A 12716-nucleotide genomic window follows, 5' to 3' on the forward strand; every position below is an offset into this window, starting at 1 on the left:
CTGGGAGACTTACCCCAGTAGAGGGCAGTCTCTTGCCGTCAGGGTTTGGGCGCATAGGCAAGGAACTGTAGAGCCTCACACCTCGATCTGCAGCAGTGTATCTGTTCTGTAAGAGTAAAGAGAGAGAGAAATGTTAAACATACTTTCCTTTTACAGAGAAATCAGCCTTTGCAAAGAGGAAACACTTCACACATCATAATAATATCACAATCGGGATTTGAATGTATTAACTTCTAAACTCACTTCAAAGTCAGTTTTATTTTTCTTAACCAAAGTGCAGGGATCATAAAGACTGTAGATCTTTTCATGGTCCTACTTTTGTTCACCAGTGCGGGTTTCGTACATTTCCGCCAAGCCTGCACATTGGATGCCAAGTTAAATCACATCACCTCATGGTGATGTCCCACACATAATAACTGGATAAGGTTGGCTCAGCGGCGGCACTAATGTAACGAAGCTGTTGTGTTTGGTAACAGGGTTCCTGTGCTCTGCTCCACTGTACTCACTGACTCCATCTTTCTATACGTTACACAGCCTGTAACTTGAATGGTGGGTCCCTCATGTACTTGCCTACGTGGGCTTTAGCTGTACAACATAACCTGAGGGAGTGGTGGCAAAGCCTTCAGTGGAGAGGCTAATTATTCGCAACAAGTGGTCCCTGCCAGGAGAGACAGTTCAGTGTGGTCCACACAGGGGTCCACAGCCTCAGCGGGGCTTTTCCCAGGATTCACTTCTAATCTTACTTTCTCTCTCACACTCCTTGTCTTTATCTCACGGCTCACATACACATCTCACTACACCTTCTTGGTATTCTATCTTTATAACATTAACATCTCTGACTCTAACATCTGGTCAACAGTCTGCATGTGGTTTCCTCCATCTGAAGAGTGATAACCTATTTTTTGTGTATGTGTGTTAATTGATTATACGATCTACAGACATTTCTGGTGTCGGAGAATCTGTTTGATAGCTGCGCGTTGCCTGCTGTTAAAATGAAGGCTGTAACTAGTGATGTAGAAACTGGTTTTCTATGCATTTAGAGGATTAAACATGAATATATATATATATATATATATATATATATATTTGTGTGTGGTAATGGCCACACGCTCTGCGCTTAATAGCTTTGCCACATTTGATATACAGTGAACTAATGAGGAAGGGATGTAGATCATTGAGGAGGAAAAAACACAGTGCAGCAATCTAGAACAAATATCCCATTATCCTTTTCTCTTTCTCATACTTAATCTTTTACTTGCTTCAACTTCTTTTTTTAGTATTTATTCTTTACCTCATTCAGAAAATCACTCGCAAATACAGCACCTTACATATTGCTATGCAGTGAGATATGCAGTGTTTCACTCTATTTGAAAATGTAGAGAAAAACATCCCCGAACCACCCAAAACTGGCCCTGCCTTTAATTCTAGTCAGTCACATGGTGCAGGCAAACACACATTCAGTGCACTCATGAGCATTGCAGGCCTCAGCTTTTATAGTGGAACCGCTATAAACACACCTTTGCAGATTGCGTTTATGGGCCTAAATGCGTAGTGATTACCACGCACTGAAACCCACAGGCAATGTGTGCAGAAGCTTATGTAACATACCATGCATGAAACACATTAGAGAAATCACAGTCTTTTTAGAGCAGGATTTATACCTTATAATAAGCAGTGTTATATGCAGAACAGTATACAGTATACTGACCTAATAGCCTATCACTGACAGTATAAAGCGGCGGGCTATCCCCTGAGGCAGAGCGAGAGTACTTGCTGTGTAAGGTTTTGATTTCCTGCGCTCATTATGAAAGGTGAAAACAGATGAGTAGACAGCAGTGGCCATCTCGTCGATATGGTTCGCATAATGATGACACAGCGTTATTAAAGAGAACTCTCATTTACAACTTTTCCTCGATGCTGCGGCACCCTGACATCCAACAAGCCATTTGCATTATTTTACAAGGGGGTTTTCATTTTTCATAGACAAAATGTAAGAAATAATTATTTTACACTATTTCAAGTGCCATGCTAGTTCATAATCAGCAACATGACCCGGTATGTTGAGCCTTCATGTCCTCTAGTCGGATATTTATTTTCCTTTCTGCCTTTAAGAGCAGCTACTGTTCACTAACTGCCTCCCTCAATGGAGACTTTTTCTTTCTTGGCTTGTTAGGTAGCTTGCCAGCATGGCCGCTAAATGAATGCCTCGCAGAATAGCTGCTTTAGCCAGCAAAGGAGCCACAGTAAGTGAATGTTTGATATTTCTCCAGTGTGCCAGGCTAATCTGGCCCTGTGGCATGCCATTACGGGGCTAATAACAGCTGTCTGCGGCCTGGAGGGGACACAAGCAGGCCTGGCTGCGCTAACTGGCCCTGACAGACTCATTAGGAGTGCTGGCACCCAGAACAGCAACAGCCAAACTCCTCACATTTCCTTGCTGGCTCACAACAGTTTGCAAGTGCAGAAAAGCATTGTGCTCTACACTTGTTCTCTGACACCTTTCTTTTGTTTTCTAGTCCTCACTTCAGACGCTCTCACCCGCTGTCACCCTTCTTTCTGTTTCTGGCTGGCTCTAGGTTGTTGTGATATTTCTACCAAAACCAGATGCTGCCAGCCGTTTACCATCTCTGCTCAACACCATGGTGAGTCTAACCACTTGTTCGTCTTTGTTCTTTCATCCCGCACACCAACACTGTAGTTCTGACCAAAATAGAGCAGAAGGCAGAGTTCAGCTGTTTGCCCATGCTACTGTAATCCCTCTGGGAGAAAGTAAAGGTAAAATAAATAAATATATAAAACAATAACTCTTTAACTCACTCACAGTTTCTAACTGACTTTGGTGTGCAGCCACAGGAAGATGCTGCACCACACCAGGAAGAGGCTGGCATCCTCTGAACTTTGTATCAGTTAATGTAGCCGGGCCGGGCCGGGGACAACAGGGACTTCCCCAGGCAGACAGCAAAAGCAAACATTGTCCCGTCGCTTGGCAAAGAGGAGCCAATCAGAACAAGCTGAGCAGGCAGACAATAAACACGGACAACCAATAAGGGGTCAGCTGGAGGTAGAGCCATTAACAATGGGGGAAGGGGGGGGGGGGGTAATGTTGGGCTGTGATATGCTCTCTGGGACGGCTCATGCCATGTGACACATTTTTATGCTCATGTACAAATGTGTACAAATGCTACTGATTATGCTGATGCGACTGACCGTTTCAGGTAGTTTTTTTAACATGTCTGTTAAAATAATCTAGAAAAGTGAAATGCTAAATGTTTCCACTAACAACGAGTGATCGAACCTCAACATTGTATAACTAAGGCAAACTGTGAACTTTCAGATTGAAAAAAGGATTGTTTTGTACCTACTGTATGACATTCAGCATATATTTTATTAATATGTTTATTTTCTTTATAGTTAATATTTAACCATATCATTATTTATTTTGAATCTCGAAATCTTTAGAATTTCCTAGCTTATGATGTGCTATATGTAAACACAAAACAATTCAAGAAGGAGCTAAAACATTATGGGCTGATATATTGTTATTGGATTTTTATTATTCTCAATATCCATTAAAATCTGTTATCTGTCAAGTTCTTCTCGTCTAATAAATAATTCATCGTCTTTATTTTCCTCCAAATCAGCAGCCTGAAGCGCAGTAGACGCTCTGATACGTCTACTCATTAGTTATCAGCGTTGGCTTTTTATAGGCGGGGGTGGTGTGGCACTGCAAAGCCAAAGGCACAGCTGTGGGGTATAGTTACCTGTAACGTTAGCTGTTGCATGTTATATTATTTACGCAGATCTGGACTTAATGGAACACATGTGTGTCTGCAGCCGACATTCTTCCCAGATTAGCTGAAAGGCCTGCACACATCAGACTCCACCGATGAGAGGAATGCAAAAGGCCTAGGCCGGCTTATGAGGAAACCCTATCACTCATCTATAGTATACAGTCATGTACGCACACACACAATCATGTGTGTACGCACAAACTGTATTTAGACAGAGCTCCATACTGTATGTACAGTATGCTCAACAATGCATGTGCAGTGACATCATTAAAACAATGATACAATGCATTACTCGTATTTCAAATTCAGTCGCTATTGGTGCAGTTGTTCCTGGTATTTCTGCGGCAACATACATTATCCTGTTATGTCCGTTGCATAAACAAATTACATAATATCAGTCGAATTTCAAGCTGCGGTGGTCTGAGATACAATAACAAAGCATGAATCACTGTTTCAGTGGTTTTTGAGACTAAAGTCTGAGACAATATTGTGATGAATCATGATCCTTTTGTGAATTTGACAACAAATAAATCAGGTATAATTTGCACTTTCTTTCCTGTCTGATCTTACATACATACTTGAATTAATGGTTTCTTAACTTTGTGAAACTACCTTTACTTTGCAGGAATGTGGGTTATATATAACAGTAATATAACCACCACCATATGTGAACTCCAGCCTTTAGACCTTGTTGACAATTACATTTAAATGTTGTTTTTTTCAAAGCGTAGAACAGACTTTAACGTATAATATGAACAGAAAAGTAACCTAATATGGCTCAAAGGGCATGTGCAGAAATGTGTTAGTAGTCCATTGTAAAGCTGGTAATTAAATACAAAGCATTGATCCCTAAAGGTTGGAAGCCACAGTCCAGAATGGCCAAAACATATCGATGCATATTGTGCATTGCCATGTACTCATTTACAGTGATTGTTTGTTTAGACATTTTAGTTGATTTTATACATAGATTTTAAATAATCAGCAGTGTCACATCCCATTTGGCTCCATTTGTATGTGTTATTCATTTTGAAATACCTGCAGTGAGAAAGACAGAGAGATGAGAGCTTTTGTTGTCAGTGCAAGTGTGTAAGTGTGTCTGTGTGTGTGTGCGTCTGTGTGCGTGTGTGTGTGTAAAAGACATGTCAACTGGGGCCTAAGCAGCTCGACCATAACCAGGACATGAACCCGCGGGCTACCTGCCTCGGGCCACTGCTGACACTCAAACTACTGATCACACCATTGGGAATATCCAGCCAACAGCAGCGTTTGAGCCGATGCTATTTATAGCTACCTTTTACTCTCCATCCATTCCTGGTGTAAACGCATGTGAGTTTGAGCGTGCGTACATGCTTGCGCTTGTGCTTTTAAGGTGGGAACAAATTATATAATAAGAGTTATTAAGCTTTCCTTAAGCTTTTCGTGGGATGTCTACTTTATATCTTGGCCTGTTCTGTTGGCTCGTCACTTCAGAATGCATCCATCCTTCCTCCGCCTGCTTATCTTGTGTTTATGTTTCTCCAATGGTTTTTGTTGTCCCCCCAGTCAACACACATCGTAATTTACACGCGAGCACAATACATCAGCTGAACCTCTGACATCAGCCCCTCGCTCTCTCTTGCTATCAATCATTGTGTATATTCGTGTATCTCTATGTGTATATGTATTTTTTTCCTTTATCTCTATAATGTGAGTCTCCTGGCAATTCAAGACGTGAGCATAGTGTGTTGATATGTAAATACATGGTCATGTTGTTCAAGACAGGGAAATGGGACCGATTTTCCCGTCAATTGTTGAAATGTAACTTTGCCCTTAATCAGAGGTGCTTTAGTTGTCGAAACCTGACTGAACCTTTTCATATTTAAAACTGTGAAAATGTTTTGCTCACTTTAGAAAACCCACTGATAAAATAATTATAGTGAATTTTGAGGTAACGCATCTGCAATAGTTTGGGTTTCCAACTCTGAGCTCATTGTTCAAACTTTTATGACATGCTTTACTTTCTCTTCCCCTGACTTGGTATTGTTCTTTCAAACTTGACTTTGTGTGTCTTCACCTGCAGCTACAGAGTGCTGTCACAGATTCTGTATCTCCTGGAACAACAATGTAGAGTGTGGCTGTATGTTGTCAGACAGGTAGATATTTGAAATAAAACATCTCCATCAAAGATTGTACCAAAGTTTAGATAATGAGTACAGTGGGCTGAGTAGATTGTTTTCAGTGGATTAAAAATTGAGTTTTTTCTAAATCTGTAAGTGGAATTATAGTTATAGATGTAAATAAAGACGTTTACATTTGTAAATGGGGAAGTACAGTTTGATGAAGTCAAAAGTCAAATAGACAAAAGGATTTCAAATTCAAGCTTCATCTACACAAAAGTTGAATGTATTATGCTTCCAATTTAAATCAAAGCAGTTTTAAACATTTGATATAGACCTCTAAATATGATTGCTCTCTTTTTAATCACTCATTTTATGTTGGACATATAAGCAGGAGAGATGGAGCACATTAATAAAGTGCTGTGGCCTTGCTCTCTCTGATACAGAGGGCAACAAATAAACTTTTCCTTGTCTTTTTTTTCCAGAACCCCTCATCTTTTGACACAGCTTTCTGAAGGCAAACAAACACCTTGTTACAACAATACGACTTACAACCAACAAGCAGAGCCAGCAGCTCGACTGTGTGCCACCACAGGCAGAAAACAGATGGTGGAGAGAAGATTTAGCTAATACAAAAACTGGGGATTTTTCTATTTTCACCCAAGAAGAGATACATGCAAAGGCTAGATTAGTTTAATACAGGAAGAACCCTAAAGATAATACTTCCTTAAAAAATTGGGATTGCTAAGGAGAGCAGAGACTCCCGAATGTCAGTGAGCATCTGATTTCATGAGGAATTCTATCACTGTAGTATAAATGTTCTCACGTTGCCTTTAATTGAACGTAGCGAATAAAGTACAATCTGCACTGCATTACAAGGATTGTTGCCAGTATGGTCCGCCTCAATCCAAAATAAATATAGGAAATTTTGATCAATATTTTCCTTTTTTTCTGACATTTTATAGACTAAAGATCAAAGTATTAATCTAAATTAAAACAGTATTTAATGCAGCCCCTATAAATGTGCCAAAACGTTTTAAACATGAACTTTGATAGTATTTAGACTCTTGTTTCCATTATTCTGGTTTCTTCTAAGGAGTAATATAGTGAAGTCTTATTAAAGTGGTAAAAATGCCTTGTTCATTTGTAGTTTAGATAAATTAACTAGAAATAAAAAGTGTTGCTTTTTCTTCGAGGTATGAGGCGCAGAGGAAGTCACTGACTATGTTAAGCAACTCTTTTAGAGTAAGTCAGCTTCAGCAACATATTTAGAAGTTCAATCACACATCGCAAGAAGAGAGAGAGAGGCATAAGAGGAGACAAGGCAGCGAGAGAGAGAGCGATAGAGAGATAGAGGGAGAGAGTTGGGTGAGAGTTGATATGCTGACTACAGGCAGTTGATTTGGTTTCAGAGAGCATTGTTACGGTGCTTTGAATTAATGCCTCCCAAAGAGTCCAATTGTGATTCTTGGGTTGTGCTGACAGAATATTTGACAGCCTAGGGTGAGCTGCTGATCTCAGCTGAATCCTCTGTTCTGTGTGTGTGTGTGTGTGTGTGTGTGTGTGTGTGTGTGTGTGTGTGTGTGTGTGTGTGTGTGTGTGTGTGTGTGTGTGTGTGTGTGTGCACTTGTGTGAGAATGTATGGTTGAAACTCAACACATTCATACACCTACACATGTTCAGATATGTGTGGATGTGCAAAGCAGTCAAAACGCCCACACATGTATATGTGTAATGACTCCCACACACACACACACACACACACACACACACACACACACACACACACACACACACACACACACACACACACAAACAAAGAGAGGACAGCATGCGATACTGAGCCTTAAATGAACCAACACATCAATTAAATCCTAAATGACTGTTAACTAAGCGCTAACACACAGAGACACAAACAACCTGAGGATGCAAACAACTCTCAGCTGAATAGAACACGTTCACCCAACTCAGAAAATGTGTTTTTTTCCCCTGCAGGAAACATACTGTCCCTTCTGGACTTCAGAAGGTAGAAATGGATAGAGAGGCCCAATGCGTCATTACTGTGTTGGCAAGAAAAATATGCTCCATCAAAATAAATGTGCTGCACAAGACTGGTCCAGTTTGACAGCAGCACAAAAAATAATTTGTAAAAATGTAATACACAAACCTGCAGATACTGCAAGTATATCATTTGTATTCACCATGCCAAGTAGCTTGATACTCGTGGTGATGCGAGGAGATGGGCTGTAGGCAATAATGAGTGGAAATCTAAAGATAATGTGTGCATAAGCTGCCATTACCGATATAGATTTAGGTGTACATTGAATTGATTAATATAATTGATTAGATTTTCCAAACACCTGAATATATACAAATGCAAATCAGTGATACTTACAAAACTCAGTGGAAAAAAAAACACAGAGTGAAAAGCCTACTGTTTGACCTGCGTACATACATGTTCACGTGAAAGTAGTCTACACAGTGCAGATCAATATCTTGACATCTCATTATTCACTATTCTAACTATCTTAGTAAAGATGGGGTTGAATGCAAATAGATTTCAAATGTGTAGAAAACTGTAGATAGTGAATGTGTTTCTTAATATCCCTTTATGGCTAAATGTGCAGCTCGTTTCAGATGTTTAGCAACTATGTTAATTGAAAGTATTTTGGAAAAATATTAATTTACCGTTGGTTGGACACAAAAGAAAATGTGATATCACCTAGGGCTCTATACAAAATATAATCATATTTTTAAAAATAACATTTCAATAACCACAAATCTTGTGATCAAGACAATAATGATAACACCTTAATCATTAAAATTACGTTGTCATTTGTTGCATTCCTATTTCAAATGTTGTGTAGTTTAAATTGTCAACAGACAAATGATCTGTGACTCGGTTTAGAGCCGGACTTGAGAAACTTGACTATGATCGTTTGCAACAAAAGGGTGAGCTTTCACTACAAAGAGGAAAGACCTATTAATAAACCAAGCGATGCAAAATGAGTTATTTTCAAAGTGTGAAACCCTTCGTAATACTCTGCATGTATGACTTGCCACAAGTTATGAGACAAATGACACAAGTATCAAATGAGTCAAAGGGACATATTTATAGTTTACATTTATTTCCCCCATCTTAAACCGTCCTTTTGAGAACTTTGCTCACCACAGTGTTGTACACAGTTTAGTAACCATGTCATTATATTGTTTGTGTGTGTTCTTCAGACGTATCGACAGTGAAAACATCCTGAATCTCAAGCATGAGGAATGTTCTCGATGGACTTTTTCCAGGAAAACTTTACTTCATCAAAATTAACTGGGTAAGAAATAAAAAAAACAATGGGAAGAGCAGGAAACTCAATTGAAGAGTATAATTGTGATGCAGGTGTTGATTTCATGGATGGATACTTCATCCTCTTCCAGCCCTGCCTCTCTCGGGCCTTCCTCCTCTTCCTCTTTCTTTACCTCTGCTATCCACTCCTCTCTCCCTGCCTTTACTTCTTTCTCTCCATCTTGAGTGCTGTGCCTCACCCTAATTAGAAATTCCCCCTCCGACCAACTGAAATTGAATTGCCCATCATTTGCATAATGATAGCTCACTGGGCTGACGGCCGATTTACCATGAGATGAAATGTAGCAATCACTTAAGAGAGTGACCATGAGGGAGTGTGGGTAAAGAAAAGGAGAGAGAGAACAAATGGAAGAATGAAATGGGATCACAAAGATAGAGAGAAGCACGAGAGAAAGAAAGAGAGAAATCCGACAGGTATTTAGGTTATTGTCTCACATAGCAATATAGCCGGAGGGGAGGCTGTGTCCTTAATATGACAGCAAGTGGACACAACAAGGACACAACAAGGACACATAAGGACGCTTACCGCTGTTCCACCTCAATGGAAGCACTTCTGACTTTCAACTCTAATTATCATGGAGCATGTTTCATATAGAGCTGATATATGTTTCATATAGAGCTGATATACTGAAATCCTGTACTCCCAAAGTCCTGAGTCGCTGATCTTTGGCCTTCTACTTTTGTATTTCTTCCCCAGCTGCTTTCTATCTCAGGTCATTTGACATTTGTTTAAGTGGCAGACTATTTATTACAATTAAAAATAAATAAACCAACTCAGAGAGGAATGAGAGTTTTTTTCGGTCAGCAGAGGTTCAGAGTATTCTATTCAAAAGGCAATCAGCTCAATAAATAATATTCTCTCAAGCTCGGTCAACAGGTTGCAGCAGTTTAGGTCTGAAGAAACAAGAAACAACAACAAAGATGTTTGTGCATTTAAATGTTTCTACAGATAGGAAAAATGTCTCTTAGCAAATTATGAAAGGTTGATTGTTTGGATGTAGGGTTATACATCATTTCTATTTTCAGAACAGAATAAAATACATAAAAACAATTAATACATGTCTGTGACCTCCATTGTTGGTGTAAACGTTAAGCTGTTATTTTTAGTTTCTCAAGTAGATGCTTGGCAAGTTCTGACTTTGTTCCCCTCACGAGATCGACATCGGGAACTCCTGAACCGCCCACGGTTTATAAGAAGTGGTCAGCCTGTGAACAGTGTAGCTGTCAGTGAACGCCCTGTCAGTTCCACAACTGACACACTGTGAACAAATTACTGTAATCAACAATATGATAATCATCCCGTTGTCTCGCCTCTGCTGGGGCATCGATCTCACATCGTACTTCGCCTGAAGATTTGATTTGGCAAAAATCCCAATACATCTTGTCTTGATGAGGTCACGTAAGTGTGGGCAAATCAAATAATGCAGTGCAGTGGGTGTGATGTGGCAAAAGGACAGGCTTAAGGCAGTCTGAGATGTTAACCCGCAGTCAAACTTGCCATTGAGTGGCCCTTTTTTATCGAAATTGTTTATTCATGGGAGTGGGCTGAGGCAAAGGGTGTAGAGGTCATATTTGTTTCTAATAGTTAGCGTGATATGTTGGGCTATCAGGTTGGAAGCTGTGCCCAGCGACTGATAAGGCCACTGTTTATTGTCTAACTTCCACTCTTTAACCTGAGGAACCTCAGACTCTCACACACGGTACTTTCCACTCAGCTAAGCCATTACCTCAATATGTGTGTGTGTGTGTGTGTGTGTGTGTGTGTGTGTGTGTGTGTGTGTGTGTGTGTGTGTGTGTGTGTGTGTGTGTGTAGTGTCGTAGTCGTGTGTGTGTGTGTGTGTGTGTGTGTGTGTGTGTGTGTGTGTGTGTGTGTGTGTGTGTGTGTGTGTGTGTGTGTGTGTGTGTGTGTGTGTGTGTGTGTGTGTGTGTGTGTGTGTGTTATGTGTTATGTGTGATGTAGAAGTGTGTGTGTGTTTGCGTGAGAGTCCTTGTGTGTGTGATTTTTAGTTTCCATCACATTTCGTGACCTAATTAAAAAGTAATGTCGATGCTCAATAAGTGACAGATCATCAAAAAGCACACACACAGCAGTGCGCACACTCGCACACACACAGGTCACTCAGTGCTCAAATCATTTATTAAATTCTTCAATCTCCTCTTCCTCTGTCCATCTCTACATAAGTGATCAGTGATCACATGTCGTATGTTAATGTCTTCTGGCCCAGACAGGAGGGAGTTAAGTCCCTTATCTCTCCTCCCCAGAAGAAATTCCTACTAGAGGCCTCGCTCTGCTGGTTTCCTGCCTTCTTGCCCAATGCCCTATTTTTACTCATCGGCTGTAGAATACCAGGGGCAGCTTTTTCCTTGTCACTAACATATTTCCTGCCATTCTCAGTCTGACATTTCTCCCCGCTGCACGCTCAAATCTTTCCCCCTCTTTATGGGTCATAACCTTTCAGTCGGGGTCGTTCATATTCAAATGAACCGGTCGATGCCGGAGCTGCTGCGAGTTTACCCATCAGTCTGGTTGTCTTTTTTTTGCTTTACAGGTTTTTTTAAACATCAGATTTGTGTTAATTTTAGATTTGTTTGACTGCTGCCAGAATAAATCAGGTCCACTTTGTGCTTCGGTTTAAGGCTATGAATGCTTAACTACAAAACCATAATCTGTTCTTCTGGTTTTGTGTTTCAGGCTACCTGTTAACACTGTAAAAACTTTAATGATATGGATATATATATATATAACACAAAAATGGCTCCTTAAAGATATCTTAAGAGTTTATTTGCAAAAGAAAAATGTAATTCTTAAAATTAATAAATCAACCACTTTGATTGATAATCCCTTGAATGCACCCAAAATATATGATTTATGAAAATAATTGAAAACTGAAATATCAGTTTTTGCAAATGAACCACTCACAACTAAAAATGATGAGCCTCAAATCTAAGCTGTACATCTAACATTGCCCCTCGAGCTCATGAACTGCCTGTGTGGTTTTCTGACATAGGTCGAAAAAATGATACCCTACAAACAGACTTCTGGTTGGAACAAGGCTTAGTCTTTTCATTATATGTAAAAACAAACTCTCAGCCTTTCAGTGCAGCATGTTGTACTTTGTCAGCTGAAACCGTCCCGTAAGTTATAAATAAAGATCTCGATTTTCTGGTTACTCCACTTTACTGAAGCATTTTTAGTGCCTGCCTGAGTGACAGGCAAACTCAAATGTACTACTTCGCTCACGAGGCTCGGCAGTACAGAATGTGCAGTTAGAGAATTCAAAGTAAGAGGCCTGAGGACTTCTGAGGAGGAGAATGAATGGCAGTTTAATGAAAGCCTGGGGAGACATGACATGATATCAGTGACTCTTTCACTGCAGCTTTCCTCCTATTCATACACCAACATGCTTTAAATGCAGGCGGATCGATGCTGGTTAAAAACCCTAATGGCGCATAAAAGGAGCACAATTCACGTCT

The 12716-nt window shown here is 40.0% G+C and overlaps 1 protein-coding gene across 1 annotated transcript in view; it reads right to left on the reverse strand.

Moving 5' to 3' along the window:
* The window catches only part of LOC104948894 (TOX high mobility group box family member 2-like), an 88497-nt gene that overhangs the window by 59668 nt on the left and 16113 nt on the right, over positions 1 to 12716 (reverse strand). The window contains exon 2 of the mRNA XM_010775127.1: positions 14 to 106. Coding sequence (XP_010773429.1) covers positions 14 to 106 — 93 coding nt within the window. The remainder of the gene's footprint in view (positions 1 to 13; positions 107 to 12716) is intronic.

The sequence above is a fragment of the Notothenia coriiceps genome, unplaced genomic scaffold (genome assembly GCF_000735185.1).
Source record: "Notothenia coriiceps isolate Sejong01 unplaced genomic scaffold, NC01 NC01_scaffold00015383, whole genome shotgun sequence".
Classification (NCBI taxonomy): Eukaryota; Metazoa; Chordata; class Actinopteri; order Perciformes; family Nototheniidae; genus Notothenia; species Notothenia coriiceps.